Raw genomic sequence first — 19,732 nt, forward strand, 5'->3', positions numbered from 1 at the left:
ACAAGTGTCAGTTATCTGGCACAGAGTTTTCTCATTTTCTTATCATGACCAAAAAAAAGGGTATCATGTTTGTCTTTTTTCAAAAGCAGCAACTGTTGTCCTGGATTCAACTTTTATACTATGACACATAGATCTATTTTACAAAAACAGTTCTCATCCAGTACTGTGAAGCAGACTGTTTCTTCATCAGCACAGGTTTGCCCAGGTTTCTTTTTAAATCAATTCTCCTGCTCCAAGCAGTTTTCCAATTTGTCATTTTGAATTCTGTGTCTTCATTGATACACTTCCACATTGTTATAAGTGTAAGATCTGTAAGTAAAATGACTAGACTGAGCCTTGATCCTTTGAAAATACTTAATAAAACTGGATGCAGATACAGTCCTATGAAATAGCAGTGAGAAAATTCTTTCCTTTGGTGGTGTGTTACTAATACTCTTTGGTTACAATTTTTCTGTAGCCCTTTTTTCTCAATCACTTAGCTTGCTTAGAACATAGTTATGTTCATTTTTATATATGTTGCTTGGACTGTGTTAATTATTTAAACATGTCAACTATTAATATAATAATTTATAGGTATCAGCATACTATTTATTTGCTATGCACTGCTTTATATTTATTTTTACAATTTTATCCAACTTGCTGCTCCTGACAGAACACATAATATTGGCAAATCCCCCACCAATATATGACCTCACAAGTCTCCTGAAAAAGTTTTTTTCTTTTATTTTTTCTTTCCTCTAAAAGAAGCTCATAATAGATCAATGTTGCCAGACAGAAGGGATTGATGTTAGAGGAAAATTAGATACATTTTACAGCACGTTGGGATTATATTTGCTGAATGCCAGTAAGGTGCCTGACTTCACCCATATTCTGTCACAAAATTGTGGGCTTCTTCCTTTTGTGAAAGAAGTTTCCTGGAAACTATAATAATTACTGTGAGGGTAGAAGCTCAGATTCTTACATTTTTCAAAGGTTTGAGCCATTTTACTATAAATAAGAAATACTTTATCCATTTTTCATTGCATAAAACCATTCACTAATAACATGGGCGATAATGCCAACATGGAAAGAGCTGAGACTATTTCAAGCCTGGCTGTACTGCTGGTCTTAGAAGAAACAAACACAACTGAGCTAATTTCTTCAAGAAATACATGTATGTATACATATAAATATATATATGCATGGTAGAGAATCCAGTTTTGCACAGAAGTTATTTGCAGATATTGATTGTCCTTTCTATTGCCATGAAATAGGAGACAGCTATGTATGCCTGCAGCCCAGAATGCCAGCCACACCTGAGCCAGCAGGTTGAGGGAAGTGATTCTCCCTCTCCTCTGCCTCATGAGACCCCACATGGAGCACTGCATCCAGCTCTAAGAGCCCCAGCACAAAAAAGAGAGGACCTGTTAGAGCAGGTGCAGAGGAGGCTGTGAAGATAATCAGTGGGAAGGAGCACCTCTGCTATGAAGACAGGCTGAGAGAGCTGGGGTTCTTCAGCCTGGAGCAGGGAAGGCTTCATCTCATCAATGTTTGTAAATACGTGATGGAAGAAGGCAAAGAAGACAGAACCAGGCTCTTTACAGTGGTGCCCAGTGTCAGGACCAGAGACAATGTGCAGAAACTGAAACACAGGAGGATTCCTGTTCATCAGGAATCACCTTTGCTATGAGGTTGAATAAGCACTGGCACAGATTTCCCAGGAAGGTTGTGAAGTCTCTCACGTTGAAGATATTCAAAAGACATTGGGACATGTTGCTGGAAAACCAGCTTTGGTGGCACTGCTTCAACTAGGGAGGTTGGACAAGAGATTCCTTCCATCCTCAACCGGTCTGCGATTGTCATTTCCAAAATTATAGATAAGGTTTTACTGAACAGGGAGAGTCCCAGATCTGTCTTCTGAACAGTGTAAGGATAAGTCAGTTGAGGTGGAAAAGAACAAACTGAAATGCATCAGTTAGAGAGATCAAAGAAAGAGACCCTCAACAAAGATTTGTCTTCTTCATTTGGAGCAAATATTTTCTGGGTAATTCAGCCTGAGAGTTATGGAGTTCCAGAAGTGGCTTTTTCATGAGGTTTGTCAAGCCAGGGCTAAAAATAGTGAGGCTTGCTATGAGTGCTGACATACAAGTCCTTCCTCTGTCCTCATTCCCCTATCTGTTTTTCATTCTCCTTGCTCTGCTGAGTATTCCTCCTTCTTACAAAGCTACTAGAGTCTGACCTCAGCCTGAAATGCTCTGGCAAAATCTTCAAAGTATGAGATTTTTTTCATGAAATTACTTGCCAAAAGACATGGCATATTTTAAACAGATATTTGGGACACTTGAAGTCTCAGTGTTTTACCTGGGAGTACTGTAAGGACAGCCTTTCTGACCTCATAGAAGTTTGCTTCAGAACTGGTGTGGTAGAAGCCATGGTATGAAAAATGTCTCTTGGTGGAGAACAGACTCAAAAACCTCTCTCTAGCATGTGGCAAGAAAGGTGAAATAGGGATGAACACAGACTGTCCTCAGCTGGGAGAACCCCAATTGAATAAATTTGGGGCTGAAAACTGGATTTATAAAAAATGCTGCAATCTATATTCACTGTTCCCCACACAGTTATTTGACTTCCATTATTTCTGATAAAGCAAATTACTTTGACCTCTTGAGATTTCTCAAGAAGTTTTTCTTCTATTGTCTAAAACAAATCAGTAGTTTCCAATTACATATATTTGTGGAAATCTCATTTCTTTTAGCTTCTTCATTTCGGTATACAGAAATTACTGACCAATGAACTTTACTAAAATGACAGGAAGACAATTTTCTGAATACTTTCTGAAACAGTAATCATCAATAACTTTTCATGAATATTCCTCATTAAGCTTATCAGTGCATGACTCCGGTATTCAGCAACACACATAATGTGGCTGACCTCTACTTTCTGACATTTTCAGAAGTTAGTTTTATATGTCATACAAAGACATTTCAATTAAAAACAAGAAATAGCAAACCTAGAATGCATTAAAATTACTACTATGTAGTAAACTCTTCTCAGATAATTCTTCAATATCTTCCAAAAAACACGGTTCCTTCCTTTTAACTATTTACTTTTAGACATTTGAAATGCATCTTGAATCACACATACTGGGGCTAGTTATATATATGCAATACACATGAATGTAAATTAAGTTTTAGCTTTGAAACATACTGTATTTTTTGGGGGGGGGGCAAGAGGGAGGCATATGCCTGCACATATGAGCACACATTAATTTAATTTAAGAAAACCTATTATTAACAATTAAATATTTGCTTCAGGGGCTGCATAGCCTTTAATGAGTTTTTACAGATCTAAAATCAACTGAGAAGCTGGTATATAAAAATAAAGGGCTATTCCTTTCCACTGTGTGTTCTTGCACACAGGGACCACACCATGATCATGTATATAGATAGATACAGCCAGAGATTTCTTGACATTGTTTTTTTAAAATTGAAATAAGCGATCATTAAAAAGCAATACATACACTTCTAAATAAAACTATATCATGTATATTTGGAAGTATTTGGGGTTTTGTGGTCCAGAAACAACTTGTAGTGAGAGACATGATTCTCTGAATTGCAATTCAAACTTCTGCTTATAAAAGAAACCAGTGAAATTTTTGCTTCCTTACTGATGTGTATTTACTAATATAGCAAAAGTAGGTGCAAATCAGGAATTCAGTTTGAAACGGTGGGAGACAGAGAAATGTTCACAGATTGCTTTACCTTTCCATATACTTGAATCGGCCCAATAATCCTACCAACAGCAACCTTTCTTCTCCTAATTTCATTTTCAGACAAAAACCAGGTGTTTGTTTTTTCTGCTGGCAAAAGTTGCTTGGCACAGTAGAAGTTGTTCATACATGATCACATGCCATATAACTCAGCCTTTCCAAATCCATAGTTGTTATTTAATGAAACAATCCTTTGCCTGTTTCAGCTTCACAAAACAAAGGAAATAGAATTATACCCGTTGCCATGGAAATCTGTAACTCCATTGCTTTTTTTCCTTGTAAAACAAAATGTATGGAAAACTGAACAACAAACAATATGTGGGAACACATCACAGAAATACCAGCAAAGGATTTTACAAAGGATTCTACAAAATCTCAGGAAGTAACAATTGCAACTTTTACCACTATATTCTACAAGGAAATGATTAAGATAATGAAGAGAAGAACCTTTGCTGATTTATCAACGGATTTTGAATCACAAAGACTGTAGAGATGTGCATTCAACAGCCAGTCATACAAAACCATATGAATCTTGCCTGGCAGCAGTCTTTATGGAAATGGATTCTGACAGACTGAATATGCTATGAGACTAGCAGCTTTTACCCTGAGACAGTCATAAGAAACAGAGAAATGGATGCTTCTGCCATAGCACGGAAAATCTTCATTAATTCCTTGCTGCTGAACGCTGCAGAACTGAAATATTTTTGAAAAACCTATTCCTGCAGTTGAGATGGAAAAGTACTTCATTACATTTAACATCTTCATCACCAGCGTGGGAAATGGGACAGAATCAACTCTTAGAGAATTTGGGGATGACATCAAACCAGGGGGAATAGTCAAACTCCCAGACAGGAAGGCTTCTATTCAGAGGGATTTCAGCAAAGCAGAGGGAAAGGCTGACAGGACTGCCATGAAGTTCGGCAATGAGAGATATCAATGCTGCAACTGGGTCAAGGCAACTGCACACAAATACTTCTGGGGACTGACTTGCTAGATAAAAACTTTGCCAAAAGGAACTAGCTGTCCTGGTGATAATGTGAATGACCAGAGTATCTATGCAGTGATGGAGGCTATGGATGACACACCGGACCACATTAACAAAAGCATGGCAAATACAACCAGAGAAGTCACATTTCCCTCCTGTTTGGCAATTGAGAAACTACATCTGGAAGTTTAGCTATGTTCACAAAATCTTCAGGTCTGGGCCCAGGCACAAGAGGAATATCAAACTGGAGAGAGCCTGGCAAAGAACCTCTAAGAAGCAGAACATGATCAGTGACGCTGGATTAAATGTCTAATGTTTATTCACCATGAGAAAGCAAAGGCTAAAATAAATCTAAACCCGTTTTTTCTCTCTCTTCTGAAAAATATGTTGCAAAGAAGACTGTTATCAGAGATGCACAGTGAAAGAACAAGAGTCAACAGGTCACAGGCTGTGGCAAGGGAAATTTGAGACAAACTTAAGGAAAAAATCCTTCACAGTGTGAACAGCCAAGTGCTGGAATGAGCTCCCATAATCAGTGTCATTGGGAGTATTCAAAACTTGACTGGATAAGACCCTGGCTAACTTTATCTAGTTCTGATGCTATACCTGCTTCGAACAGGCAAGTAGGTGAGCTGACCACCCTTACAATGTTAGTGTTTTTGATCCTATGTTCAATGGATTTGAAAATTTGAGAGCTAATGAAGTGTGCAGTGCCATTGAGCCAAACTGACATTCTGCTGACTGTAGTAGCCGCACATCTTTGTTTCACAAAGCTACTGTGGTCAGTGAAATAATGTCAAACCAACAGCACAGGGTCTACAGTCTCTACTACTGCCTAACAATTCTCCTCAACTAGATGCCTGCACAGCTGATAAATAAAAACCCTTAGCATGGCTGTTATCATATAAGACGTCAGTAGCATAAGAACAACAACCCACAGCTGAGAGGAAAAAAGAACATAACCAAACTCTATCTGGATAGGCTCTAAATAAATCTAATAAATACATATTGAAAGACTGCATGTACTTGCAGTACAGGAAAGTTTCTGCATATCAGATATGGCTTTTTTAGATACTCAGTATCTCTTGTCTTCAGTCTAAACATAATCAGAGAGATCATAAATAATTTTCACGTTAAAACCCTTGTAATCTTTGTAAAAAGGAACAGAAGAGGAGAAAAAACACAAAATTAAGACATAGGGTGAACTTCGCCTAATTTTTGTCCTACCAACAAGTACCTGATGAGGCAAAGCACAAAAAGCACAGGAGGGAATTACAAAGTAACTTTAGAGCTGTTATGAGAATTTTTGATCCCTTCTCAGATTATTACTTTTTATAATTCTCCTATTCTCTGAAAAGCACAGTGCCCTTCTATAAATCATCGATAAAGAAGTTCTCTATTAATTCGAGACAAAGCCTTAACTATTCCCTTGAGTGATATAAAGAACTCCTAAACAGAGTTACTGCAACAGAGGAAGGCCTTGCTTGACAAGAGACACAAAATGATGATATAATTCAAAAGACTGATGAAAACCATGTGAAAAATACCTTTTCCAGAAGATCGTTCTTCTGCGAATCAGCAACTGACTATGATTCAGGGTTTGTTTTGTTATTGTTTTGTTTTTGTGCTGTGCCTAGCATACAGTGATTATTCTATGACCTTGGGCAATTCATATACAGCTGAGTTTGGCCTTAATCTTTCTGTGCCTCATTTTACTCATTACTATTAATATTATAATAATACCTGTCTCCTGAGAGCACTGGATAACTTCATCAGCTATTATTTTTGCTAATAATAATAGAAGCTCTATAGTTGCTTCATTTTATAAGAAACAGTTTTCTGAAAATAGCAGATATGAGATTAATACTAAATTAAGCCCCCTGGTGAGGTGGTTTGAGGATTATTTTTTAGTAATACTTCATTCAACTCAACCTGCTTCTCTGTTGAGAGAGTTCAATGACGTGAACCTACCAGCACAGTTACACAAGCGAGCTTGTTTAAAGGCACACAATACAAAAGAAAATTCCCCTTCCATATTAAATGCTTCTCTGAGGTTAGTTAAGGGGAGGGCTGGGCTTTAGTCAGACATGCAACAACCACCACATAATTACAGCAGCTATTCCTAATTTATAGCTCATAGCCCCCACAGCTTTTAGCAAGCAAAACTGCTAAACAAATCATCAGTTTTGTTTAGAGAAAAGTTCTTTGGCTCTTCATTTCCTGCAATTCTGCAAACAAATATGAATTTTAGCCTGACAGTGTCTTTCCAACTACTTTGTTATCTCTATAAACATGCAATATTTTGCAAAGCACAAGAAAAGTGAAAAAAAAATTACAAATTTGCTCATGTCACTAACCTTCAATTCCTCTTATATTCAAATGCAACTTTGTAAAGTTGAAATAAATGATATCTGACTTTTAAGAAATAGCTCTTTAAAAAGAGCCCAGAAATGTAGATAGGTGGCTACAGGGATTTTTAAAGTGCTTACACGCTAAATTCTCAGGAGGGTTTGCATCTTTGGATATCTCACTATGAAAACATCTTTGCCCTGTTGCATTCAAACAAGCTAACCAGACTGCGGTGACCTAAATAGAAACGCTCAGAGTGCAAACATGTATGCAAACATGTAACTGAGGTGAGCAGAACAGGGAAAACAGCGTTCGTAGGCTTCATGTATGCAGCTTCAGGATGGATTCATAGGATGGAGTGGGCTCCATGCAGAAAAAAAATTGTATCATCTCACTTGTAAGACACCTTTACAAAGCTTTTCATACAAACTTTGGCTGAGCTCATACTTTATATTAGCAGGAAGGCAGATTTCAATCTGAATCTTAGGTAGCATGATGGACAAATAGTTAAAAGAACATGGTAACAGCATAAAAAGTATTCCAGAAATTTTTAATGAGAAAAGAATGGGAGTAATTTCTCGGTAAGGATGCCCATCCATGTGCTAAGGTACTTGGGGTTTAGTCCACAGGAGAGATTTAAAATACCTTTTTGCGTTCAAGATCATCCAGCCCTATGGCTATGCAAAAGAGAAAGTTCAAATATGTGTCGGACAAAGGAAGAATTTAATTTTTCCCATCACACTCTGAATGAAAACCCTCATGATTACTATCATTTCAAAAACATTCAAAACTCCAGGGCAAGTTTAGTTTCCAAATGGCAAAACGGCATTTAAATTACATCACCAGCTACCAAAATATTTGACACACTCTTATGTAAGGATTTCCCAGCTCTGCTCTCACACCTACCCACGCCACTTACCTACACACCCCACAAACCTTTATGTTGTCTGCAGTGTTTTTGACATGAGGAACAGCTTTGTCCCACCCCCACCACTTTGTAGGAGCAGCTGCACAAACCCTTCGTTGCCATAGTAAAGATTTTCCCTATTTCTGTGGTTTCATTCAAATACACAGCAAAGATCCAGGAATGCCAAAAACCTACAGAGTTCCTTAGAGAATCTGGACTTTACATCTCATCTTTACACCACTTGCTGACTGCAAGGTGTCATAGAGGGGCACAATGAAACCCTGCAGTTCACAGAGGAAGAGGGGTAAAAAAGGTCTTCACTCAGGAAAGAAAAAATAAATGGGAGACTAGTGGCTGTGGAAGTTTGAATTTCTTAGTAGGATGAGGTATTTTCCTTTAGGAAGTGAATGACACCTTCTGCATAGTTTTTGAATGCTGCTGCACTATTTGGATATGACTAGTAGCCCCTGAAAAAATGCCCATGAAATAAGTCTACATTAACGATAATATTTTCTTTAAAATCAGAAAGTAAAAGCAGTCCAGTTGAAAGAATCATTAACTATCACCAAGTCTGAATATCCAAAAATTTCCTTCTTTCTTATGAAGTGGTGAATGTTGAAAATAGACCTGCAATGTAAGTTTTGGGACTACTTCATCCGAGCACACACAGTTTTCTGAGCCTAAAACCTAACAGAGTCTGGAAAAATTCTAAAAAAAATGCTCATAGAAATCAGAGTAAAGAAAAATATCATTATATACTTAATGAACTTAATTCTATAGAATATACTTAATTCCCACTACCTGTGGGAATTCGGTTTATGAAATTAAAACCAAAATGTACACAGATTCTGACTTATGAGGAAAAAAAACCAAAACAAATTCAAAATTCCTGGTGTTGTTAATCTTGGCAAAATTTATAGATAGTCGCCGACAGACTGACCACTGGAGTGTCCGCTGTGTCAGGGGAGGCTTAGACTGGACACTAGGGAGCATTTCTTTTCTGGGAGGATGGTCAAACATTGGAACAGGCTTTCTAGAGAAGGAGTCAATACCTCAAGATGGTCAATCTTTTACAGGCATTTGGATAATGACCACAAAATTGCGCTTTAACTTTTGGTCAGCTTTGAAGTGATCAGGCAATGTGACCATTGTAGATCCTTTCCAATAGATATATCCTATCCTATCCTATCCCATTACAGATATAAGCTTCACAGCACCCATGAAAACCAAGTAAGCAACTCACCATCTCTGTATTGCAATAAAGCAGCCAGGTTTTACAGGGTTATAAAATCTCTAGGCGCACATTATACAGCAACACCATACATAGTTTCAGATGGGAAGTACAGAACAATATTCAGCTAAGTATGCATGAATAGCTGACCTGAGGCTATGCTTTAACTTGAATGAAGTACATGAGTTCATGAATCATCATATGCATTCAGAATCTCAGTACTTGAGCTCACACATAAATTGGAAAGAGAAGAAAACATACTAAGAGACCAATGTGTCATGGCATGGGATAATCTTTGGACGAACTTAGAATTTTCTTTTCCTGTTTCTCCTTCAAGAATTGAATCAACTTAAACACACTTAGGCAGAATTACAACATAAAAGAGCTTTGTTATACTAAGTAAATTACAATGGTGAAATTAAGCCCAAAAGATATATAAAATGTATTTAGCTCAATATTTCATATATTCATTGGGTCAGCAGTATCCACTAGTATCTCTTTTAAATTCTCCTACTTCACAACTTGAAATAGTAGGTAATAGGCACACCATTGCAAAAAGACATCAATATAAACTGTAAAAGCTCTGAAGATGCAGTGGCAAAAGTAGAATTGAAACCATCATGTTAAAATTTTGAATATTTGATGTGTCTGCTAATATTTGATCCTGTAATGTTTGATGAGTATGCATTTAGCTTGTGACCAGGTTTGAAACACATAAAGATAGTACAGACTTACAGGACAAAGAAAAAAGTTCATTAACTAACTCATGCTGTTATTTCTTCCAGCCTTACAGGTTTTTTCCCCTATTTCTAAGACAATTCGCATTAATATTTTTAACTCTATTTACATTTTTATTAATACTCTGACAATACTGTAATTTATATTTATCAGACCAGTCTTGTGAAATACCTTCCTCATACTGTTCCTTATAAGAAAAATGAAATTACTCGCAGTCTTATTTCTTAACTACCTTTCTCTTCTAACATCTTCTTAAGCCCAGTTTCATTGCCTGATATTTGTCTTTGGTAGATTCATTATTTCCCTGCTAATAATGTATTTTAAAGAAATAATACATAAACTCATTGATATTATCTTTTTTTTAATAACAGAAATCTATCATGATGACTCTTGCACTTATATTAGGTTGAATTTTAAAGACAAGGCTTGTAAATAATGAGAATAGAAATATACCGAGGCAGTGTTTCATAAGGGTGTTTATCTTCTGGGAAATGTTAAAAAGACCACAACCTAAAATGGCTTTTAGCTCTGCTGTCTAAAGTAAAATAGATGTTATAGGAAAGTTCCAAAGATAATAAGTTATGAAACTTGGGCCATCGTAATTTATTCCTGCATTTACACTTCCGTCTTACTGATGTTTGATTAAGTTCAGCTGGCTAGCATCAACTTTAGTGCTATCTTATTTAGGCTTATTGTTTTACATATTGTAAATTTTTATTCTTTTGCAAATACACAATAAGTTTTTACTGGCAGCTCTTGAAATAAGTAATTTGTAGAGCTACAAATGTATAAGTATTTCCTCAGAATTCCTCCCTCATACGTGTAGTCCTAACATAGGAAATCTACAGCTCTTAACCTCCCATTTTCTATCCTTCAACAACAGTGAGGGCAGAAGCTACATAAGAAGTGTTTTCAGTGAAGTTAAATGGCAGAAGATCAAAGCTGGCATTAGAAAGGAAAATCACAGATTAAAATTCCAATGCCATGTTGTCATCCTGGTGTCAAGGTTAGACAGACAAGTGCTGCTGAGAACAACTGCTCATATGCTCCTGTGTAAAAACCATCTGAATACCAATTCTTTAAAAAAGGATCACCAAACCCAGCATCATCTCCTGATGGCAAAGAGGAGGATACTCAGCCTTCTTTTAGATGAAGCATTTATAGGGGATGAATTATTCTTTTTCTTTCTCTCCTTAGGACAGGACAACTGAGAAGATCCAACGGTTTGCTGCTGCCTCTGTAAGCCAATTCAGTTCGGTAAGCCTGAAGAAGCCTGCCTGTTTTAGATAGGTGTTTGGTTTTTGTTTTTTTTTTTTTTTTTTTTTTTTTTTTTTTTAATTTTTATTTTTATTGGCTCAGTCAGATAAGCACCTAGGTTAAGAGAAAGGAAGTGGAAGGAGCTTGCAGTCCAGTCTGGGGACTGGGGAGGGGTGATGGAGCTGGCTGTTAGACACCCAGTCATGCATCTTTCATGTTCAACATCAGACTACAGCCAGTGGGGGGACAGGTGGTCATTCCTGAGGCTAACACTTTTTTTTTTTTTGCACAGTAATTTCAAGACCAACAATCCAAACAGACTTCCAAGTGCTACAGAGAAAAAAATAAACCAAACAAACAAGGGGTCAGAGGGCAGAAAAAGGGGGGGACAGAGGAAAAACCAGGAGGTTTGTTTAGGTGATAAAAGGAAAGTTACTGATACTCTCATGTGGGTAACACAACAGCACAAAATAAAAGCACGTAAACAGAAAGACTGTCATTGTTCTTTTTAATTTGTTGTCTTGGAACTAAAATCACTAAAAACCACTGCAATATTGCCCTCTCTCCCACAAAAAAACCCTACAAAACAGAATTATCATCTGTATTACAGTGATCCATTGAAAAAACAAAAACTGAAAGAAAATGAATATACAGGTAACAATTTCCCTGAAAATAATTTCAATTTAAGTACTAGCATTGACCCAAAATTTTTATTGTCCCAAACAAAGCAAGCACAAAGCACTATCACTCTGCCAATGCAACATTTCAAATTCAATCAAGAAAACCACCTGAGCTAAATTAGATCAATGTCCACTTTGCTGAATTTTTGGAATAAAATCCAGTCTGCTTTGATCTCAGCAAAACCAATAACCAGCTCAAATCCACACCCATGCCGGTGACTACTGATCTCATATTTCAGGTCTTTCTTCCAGTGTTATAATTCAAAAGGAAAATGGGCAGAAGATGAAAGTGTGCACATGACTGCCTGCTTAAACTGGCTTGGCTTCTCCTGCTAGAGGTGACAAAGAGGCAGATTTGGTACTGTACAAGCTGCCACAGAACATTTTTGCTTCCAGCCCATGCACTTTCAAAGGTAATGGGAAGAATTAGTTTTCTTCTAATGTCTCTCTCTTATTAACAGCTATCCAGCATGTTGCTTGGCCCAAGCAAAAGATTTTTTAGCATAAAAAGGAATTTATTGTTTAGCATTCTGAAACAGGATTTTTGGATGGAGGGACTTCCATAAATAGAGCAAATGTGTCCTGTGGCTCAGGCACAGGCCATACCTAAATACCTGTATTTGCCTAAAGGCAATACCTTTATTCTTCTACAACAATTTGTTTCTGGGCTTTTTTTTTGTATTTTTTTTCTGTTTTTGTATTCTCATGGTGATGTACTTTGTATATTTACTTCAAAAGGTAATCATAATCTATATTGTTTATCAAGATTTCTCTGGTAAAAAAAAAATCACTTTAATTTCTTTTGTAATCTGTATTCATTTTTTTATACTAGATTATACTACTTTTTATACTAGATATTATAATCTGATAAAAATTAAATGAAACTTCAGTGTATTCATTGCTTAAAACCTATTAACATTTAAGACAGAACATAAATATTCACAGGAGTATTACTTCTAATGATTGGAAGGATGAAGTAATGATTACTGTTGCATATGTTTTCTTTTTCTGATTTGTACAATAATGGATATAGCATTCACCTTTCTTAACTTTTAAAAAATTCTCATATATATATATATATATATCTGCATCTATATGCAATTTAATTCAACACTTAATGAGTGTTAAACTTGAGCTGTTAAGTTGAACTTAACAGCTGAAGTTAAACTTGAGCTGTTCATTACAGAAAGGGCCAGGAAAGAGCAAAATTCCCCAAGTGTAGATCTGTAGATAAAAAAGATCAAATGTCAAGCTTTGGGAAGACCCACTAAATCCCTGATTTAAAATATTCTTTTGCTTGTATTTCAATTGCAGATCTTATGGAAAAAATACACATAGGTGTTTGGTGAAATTGTTTGAATTAGATACAATAACACTTGATAAATGGAATGTAACATGCACTTAGTCTATTTGATATTTTAGATTTTGTTTCTAATATGAATAAAACTCAAATGTTGCAGATGACACAGATGATCCCTTAAATGTTCAGCCCCCTACCAGTAAGAAGCAGCAGAGTTTCCAATTCCAAACCAACATTAGTTTATTAGCTGAAGCATAAAATCAACAGGTTTTTCAGCCTCTCTTACACAGCAGCCTGTGTGAGCCTCTCCTGATCTCCGTGTGCAGATCACAGCGCAGCCTTGTCCAGGAGACAAGTGCATCACACACGGTGTGGCTGATGAGTCATTTCTGCTTCTCAGCCTGCTCTCACTCGGAGCTGGATATTGCGTACCATATGGCCACAGCCTTCATAAATATGGTTTCAAGGAAGTCATCTGATGGCAGAATGGAAATGGCTTTGTAAAGCAGCAGAGCTGCTAATTGATGGGTGGAAGAGCTGAAAGTGATGGTTCTGTAAAAGGAAAATCTTGTATGATCCTGGTCTAAGCATTTATTACGGCAGGATGAAAATGTTCTAATTTCCGTTACTGGTGTAGACACTTTAAAAGCAAACACATTATAAATAATGATGTGTTTTTTCTGCTTTTCCCCCCTTATTCAATAATTTTCTGCCCAGCAGAATGCAGTGGTTTTTTGCCAGCAGATCTACTTCTTCAAATAGTCTTCCATTTATTCTACCTTGTGTTGGACTTCCCAGCAATCGAGCCTTGATTGTAAACTCTTCTCTTCCTGCATTTCATGTCCAAAGTTTGTGCACCTCAACTATTATGCACAGGCTCCTACTTTGTCTAATTTTATGGAAAAATCCATCTTCTTTTTTCATAAAGCACCAAAACCAGGCCTTTTTTATGGCTTCCCAGTTCAGGTTCTTCTAACAGACATGGAAAATCTGAGAGGAACATTCAACACAGCAGACTTTTGACATGGAAATCTAAGTCTTTTTCTAATTTATTTTTAAGTGAATAAGGAAAAATGTGTCTCTGCCCACAGGGGAAGTTGGGACTAGATGATCTTTAAGATCTACTTCCATCCCTTAACATTCTCTGATTGGTTCTCTGACTTCTCTGAGGAGTAATTAAGAAATTGATGAACATTGGGGGTCTTAGTTTGGTCCTTGCAAGAGCCTTTGTCTCAGCAGAGTGAGAAAGGTATTTTGACACTGGTGGAGTGTGGGGGATAGATCCATATAAGTCATGTTTGCATGACTGGAGGCACGTACAGTATGGATGAGAAAAGAAGGAAAAGCCACAATTAACCTGAATCTGTCTGTCTACAGAAGAAGGTATGCAGAGACTCACGGTCATCTCAGAAGAAAAGCATGCAGACTAGTCTCCCTGGCCTGAAAGTCAATTTTCCAGAGCAACCATTAAAGACTATTTCTACTTCTAAGCAAACAGGGAAAGCTTTTCTCTTGCTGTCTTAAAAGATTTCTAAATTTTTCCACAGTAGTCAGTTAAACACAACTTGTGCAAACTGGAAATTTTGAACACAAAATAATAAAATAGCTCCATTTGAACTCAACTGTGTGGCTACTTATAATGTAGAAATTATAAAATAATTTCTTTCAGGGGTTAAGAAAAAACAAAACATGTCTGCTGTCACCTAGAAGTGTTTATACTGGGTTTTTTTCCACTTGTGAGGCCATGAGGAGCAATTAAAACTCATTCATCAGTAGTCAAGAAAACAGCTAAAGGTTTAATCCTTGAGTAACAGAGCCCCAATTTCAAAGAAGGTGACCATGGATCTCTTGTCTAATGGTATCCCCTGATCCAAAAAAAACACCTACAAAAGATCATTGTACAGAACACACCAAGGATCCCTAACCATGAAAGTACATAAATCTGAAAGTCTGTTTTGTCTTAGCCACACAGCTGACACTATCATTACAGGTGAATCCACTGACTTTGGTTTATTACCAATTTTTATATGTTTAAAGACTTTTGGTAGAAGGACCTTACCCTTGCCTTCTGCTCCATTTCCATCATTAATCTTTCATGCTGCTCAGCTATTGCCAGTGTTGCAGAATGGACCTTCTGATATATCATTTCTCCTTCTCGTGTTTGAAAGGTGAACAGCCCTTCTCCTGTGTCGCACATCCTGCAGGGAGATTTAAGCAGAATGGAAAGAAAAAAAATGAGTATTGTGTAATTTTTATCTAACTATTACAAAAAGTGAATACCTTACAGTAGCAAATGCCAACTTTAGAGATGTAGTTAAGCTCTGAAATTCCAAACACTAAACATCTGCAGTTATTTTTAGCATTGGAAAAAAAACATATTCCAAGAGATGGGCAGAACTTCATTAATATATTTTTTAAATTCAGTTTTAATCATCATCTGGATAGTGAAAAAGAACCTTTAGCATGGAATAAAAACTTGAGGTAATAGAGACAGTTATTTCTGTCATTTTTTCCAAATGTCTGCACCAGTAAGTGTGAGCTAAATTTAATTATTTTAACCAGTTGATGCCAGAAATACATAGTACATTGTGACTTTGAAAAGCTGACATTTTAAGAGAACACTGACCAACTAAAAATGCCATTATGGTTAATCACTACAAAGATGATGCATTGAAAGACAGCATTAAAAGGGTTAAATTATTACTACCTCTGTCAGTATATTTATGTGAGGCAGCATCCAAAGTTATCCTGGTAATAACAAAAGCCATTCAGTCCATTTGAGAATAAGAACAGTTGTGAAAGAAGATTAAATAATGAAAAAAAAAACCCTCCAGAAATAAAATTTACTTTCTTCTTTTGAGGGAGCAACTGCTGCAGCATTATTCAGAGAAAGAAGAGTGGTACACAGTAAATACAATGACAAAAAGGTCTGGGAAATACAGGAAATAGGAGTAAGAAATAATGTTAGATTGCTGTGTGACCATTATTTGGAGGATGTACATACTGTTAACCAGTGGTGCAATGCAATGTATTTATATTAGTAGTTCCATTATATTATCAGTATCTGATTTACATATTTTTTATAGACTACTTGCAGTTTCGGAAATGGAATTTCAAAAATCCTTTTCATTTGGTCTGATACCTCCTGAAGAGATTTTCAGTTATCTGTGACAGAAAAGTGTTGACTTGAGTCACTGATGCATAACATGCATCAATAATAGAGAGATTTTGATTTGCCTTAAAACATCAGATTCCTTTATTGTTTTGGATGTTTGCATTATTTTTAAAGAAACCAAATTTTGTTAATATCCCAGCTCCTTCAGCATGGTCCCATAAAGCCCAAAACTCACAAAATTTAAAAAAAAAAAAATAGAAAAAGGTGTTCCAAATAGTTCAACATTCAAATGGGTTTTTAAATATTATCTTTAGAATTTGCGTCCCATATTGTGTATGATTATTTATGCATTAAATTTTACAAAAAGAAATTCCCATCAAATAAACATACAGATCTATATTACTTTAATTAAATAACAATTTAAAAATATATCCTACAATACTATATGCACGCACACAATTATACTGCAGCTTTTTGAAAAGACAATACTTTTTTTTATGAGTCTTATGTTTTTGTCAAATTAGGATATGGCTTCCTAAACAATTTCATTTAAAAAGTTATCTGAACATGGCTGTTATGCTATATTAGGGACTTCTGAGAGTTCAGCAATAGCCTCTGACTTCAAGGTTGACCAGTGGAAAAAAAAAACCTTATTAACACAAAATCTTTTCCTGTTCACTGGAGGAGACATGCTACTGTGAGCCTTGTACAAAGAATTTATGCATGTCTGTGTTCGGGAAGAGCCAAAAGTATTGGAGGCAGAAACAGTAAACAGAGGTGTTTCTGAAAAATACCTGGTGAAAATACTTTGTAATGATCAGCTGAAGTATTGAAAACAAATTCATAGTCTTAAAAATACATGATTAACAATATTATCCATAATTTTGGAATAATACCAGTTTTCTTCATTGAAAAATAGAAATAAAATAAAATCCATTTTATAGATAGGTATTATTTAATCAGTGTTAATGTAATGTGCTAATTAAGAGATTTAAAATAGAGCTTTTTGTATTAAATTCCAATGGAGATCAAGATCCCTGCTGTAAACATTTAAGACATATTATATCCTTAGACAGAGTCCTCCAAAGAGCTTCTGGTGGAAATAAAATGTCCCCAGAGTTTTGTGACATTATGGCAACAGCCTTTCAGATCCCTCAGGGCATCATATAGCCAGTACTCTGCTTTTGTGTAAAGAGATCTTAATAAAATTCAAACAGCGTGAAATGGAAAGTCTGGAAAAAAGGATGGGGTTTCAGAAACTGAAGGAAAATATGATCTTTTTGTTGGTTTCAGAGGATGAAAAATCTTTTACAGAGATAAAAACAAGGAAAAGGGGGGAAAAAGTAGGCAATGGGGCATGATTAACATTGATGGACTTAGCTGCCTGTTTTCACCACACAAACCCCAACCACCCCCACTGCCTGCCAGAGCAGGGTCTGTGCCTGGCTGGGGGCACCAGTGCAGGCTGTGGCACTGCCACCTCACCCCCTGCACAGCACACTGCCCTGCCTCCCAGCCTCAGCTGTGGTGGACATGTCACACCAGGGGTGGAAAGCCATTGCCAGCAGCCGCCCCATGAGGGCTTCCCTGGCTAGTGATGGATGGTCTGCACACAGCTGCTCAAAATTGGAGGTGAAGGAGAATTGTGGGCATCATTTTTTAAAGTGCTGAATTCCCCTATCTTGACTTCAAGTTTAATACAACTTAATGCCCCAAAGAATTAAGTAGGTGTTACTTGGCACATCTGAACCAAGTGAAAGCAGCAAAAATTGTTAGCGTAAAACATTCTTTTTTCCATTTAAACTTCTTATGAATAATGTCTCCCAAGGAGATGAATCCCTTTGCCATAGTAAGGTTGTCCTGTTCATCTCCTCAGAGCATTGTTCCATTACTCTGAAGTAAAGTGAAAATCTGAGTTTAGACCTTCTAAGTCTAGTCTAGTCCCATCTATTTTTCTGTTCTATTCTATTCTAGTTATAAACCAAGATGAGTAGCCTCATTAGGGTTAGGTTCAGTCTTTCCTAAACAAGGAAACATAGACTAACACAGAAGCACTCCTAAGAATGATGAAGATGGGGACAGGGAAAGGGGGCTCTCTGAAGCTTAAGGGTTTTGCCATAAAAGCAAAACCTTTACATATCTGGCCAACAGGAACAGATAAGCCCATGAGCTGAAACAAGACTTGTCTTGTTCTATTTATAGTCCAAACAAAGTCAGTAGGACAAAAAGCTATTATGTCTATGGCCCTTCTAGTTGTCAGATAACTATCCCTATAAAGCTCCAGTTTAGGAGGTTTAGCCTAGCTAATGTCTTGTTAACTTCTCTGTGTTCAAAGCATACATGGTTGATCAATTAATAACCAATTTAATAACATTTTCATAACTTTTACATGCCCTAAAATCACCTTTGAGAAGAGGCAGGACAAAGGTCTGGGCCTCCATTTTCCTGGTACTGTCTCAGTTAAGCAGCGCAGTCCTACCAACTTGGTATGACCTTCACTGTCAGAAAAATGTCACTGATTTTGTATGCTTCAATTTTTTTATGAGATACTTGCAGTCTGCGGGTGCTTGAAAAATGCCGATCTATTTCTGTGTTTTTCAACTTTGAAACAGAGATGTCATTAACCTATGCTTTAAGATATTTAAGGATTCAATGCATTAAAATGCATGAAGTGCTTTTACTGAAACAGGAAAGTGCATTTTTTTTCATAAATTATTACAGAATGATATAACTGGACAGACAGTGACACCACTAGCTAAACAGTTCTGCAAATAATTGCCATTTTTAAAATTCTTTAAAAACTGCAGCAGCTTTCCACAACTATCACCATCAGCAGATCTGGCTCAAGAACCAGGAGAGAAAATACAGAGGAATGTGGGAGCTCAGCTTTTGGCCTAGGACAAGCTGGATTCAGAGATCAGCAGTGAAAGTTCTTGCTTTCATTGAAGGTAGAATTTCTGTTCAAGTCATAGAGATTTTCCTACCACTATTTCCAGACATTTTTCAACATGTCCCAAATTCATACAATGGTTTCCCACTGCCTTTGCTCAGTATGCAATTTCTGCCTTTTAGATAAGAGTCAATACTGTATATTAAACCATGTAGAATTCCCTTCAAAAAGGAAACTTCATTGACTTGACCATCATTTATAAAAAGTACTTTTTCCCAGATAAAAGTTCATGCTGTCATGTCACTGGTGAAATATCTTAAAAGTTTAACAGTGCAGTATTCAGCAACTGCATGAGAAGACAAGAATTTGACATATCAGCTTCACTATTTCCATTAGGGGTAAAATCTATTTTCACAAAAATGAAGGTTGAATGAAAACTAAAATGCCCAGAAAAATTATTGTCTTGTTTTAAAATAAAAGATAACTTACAATTACAAGTAGAAAAAAAATTTAGCTGTTCATATATTGACAT

General features: G+C 36.5%; 1 protein-coding gene across 1 annotated transcript in view; it reads right to left on the reverse strand.

Moving 5' to 3' along the window:
• DOK6 (docking protein 6) overlaps nt 1–19,732 on the reverse strand; it is a 240,258-nt gene that overhangs the window by 45,267 nt on the left and 175,259 nt on the right. The window contains exon 6 of the mRNA XM_066546168.1: nt 15,255–15,393. Within this exon, the coding sequence (XP_066402265.1) occupies nt 15,255–15,393 (139 nt within the window). The remainder of the gene's footprint in view (nt 1–15,254; nt 15,394–19,732) is intronic.

The sequence above is a fragment of the Molothrus aeneus genome, chromosome 1 (genome assembly GCF_037042795.1).
Source record: "Molothrus aeneus isolate 106 chromosome 1, BPBGC_Maene_1.0, whole genome shotgun sequence".
NCBI lineage: Eukaryota > Metazoa > Chordata > Aves > Passeriformes > Icteridae > Molothrus > Molothrus aeneus.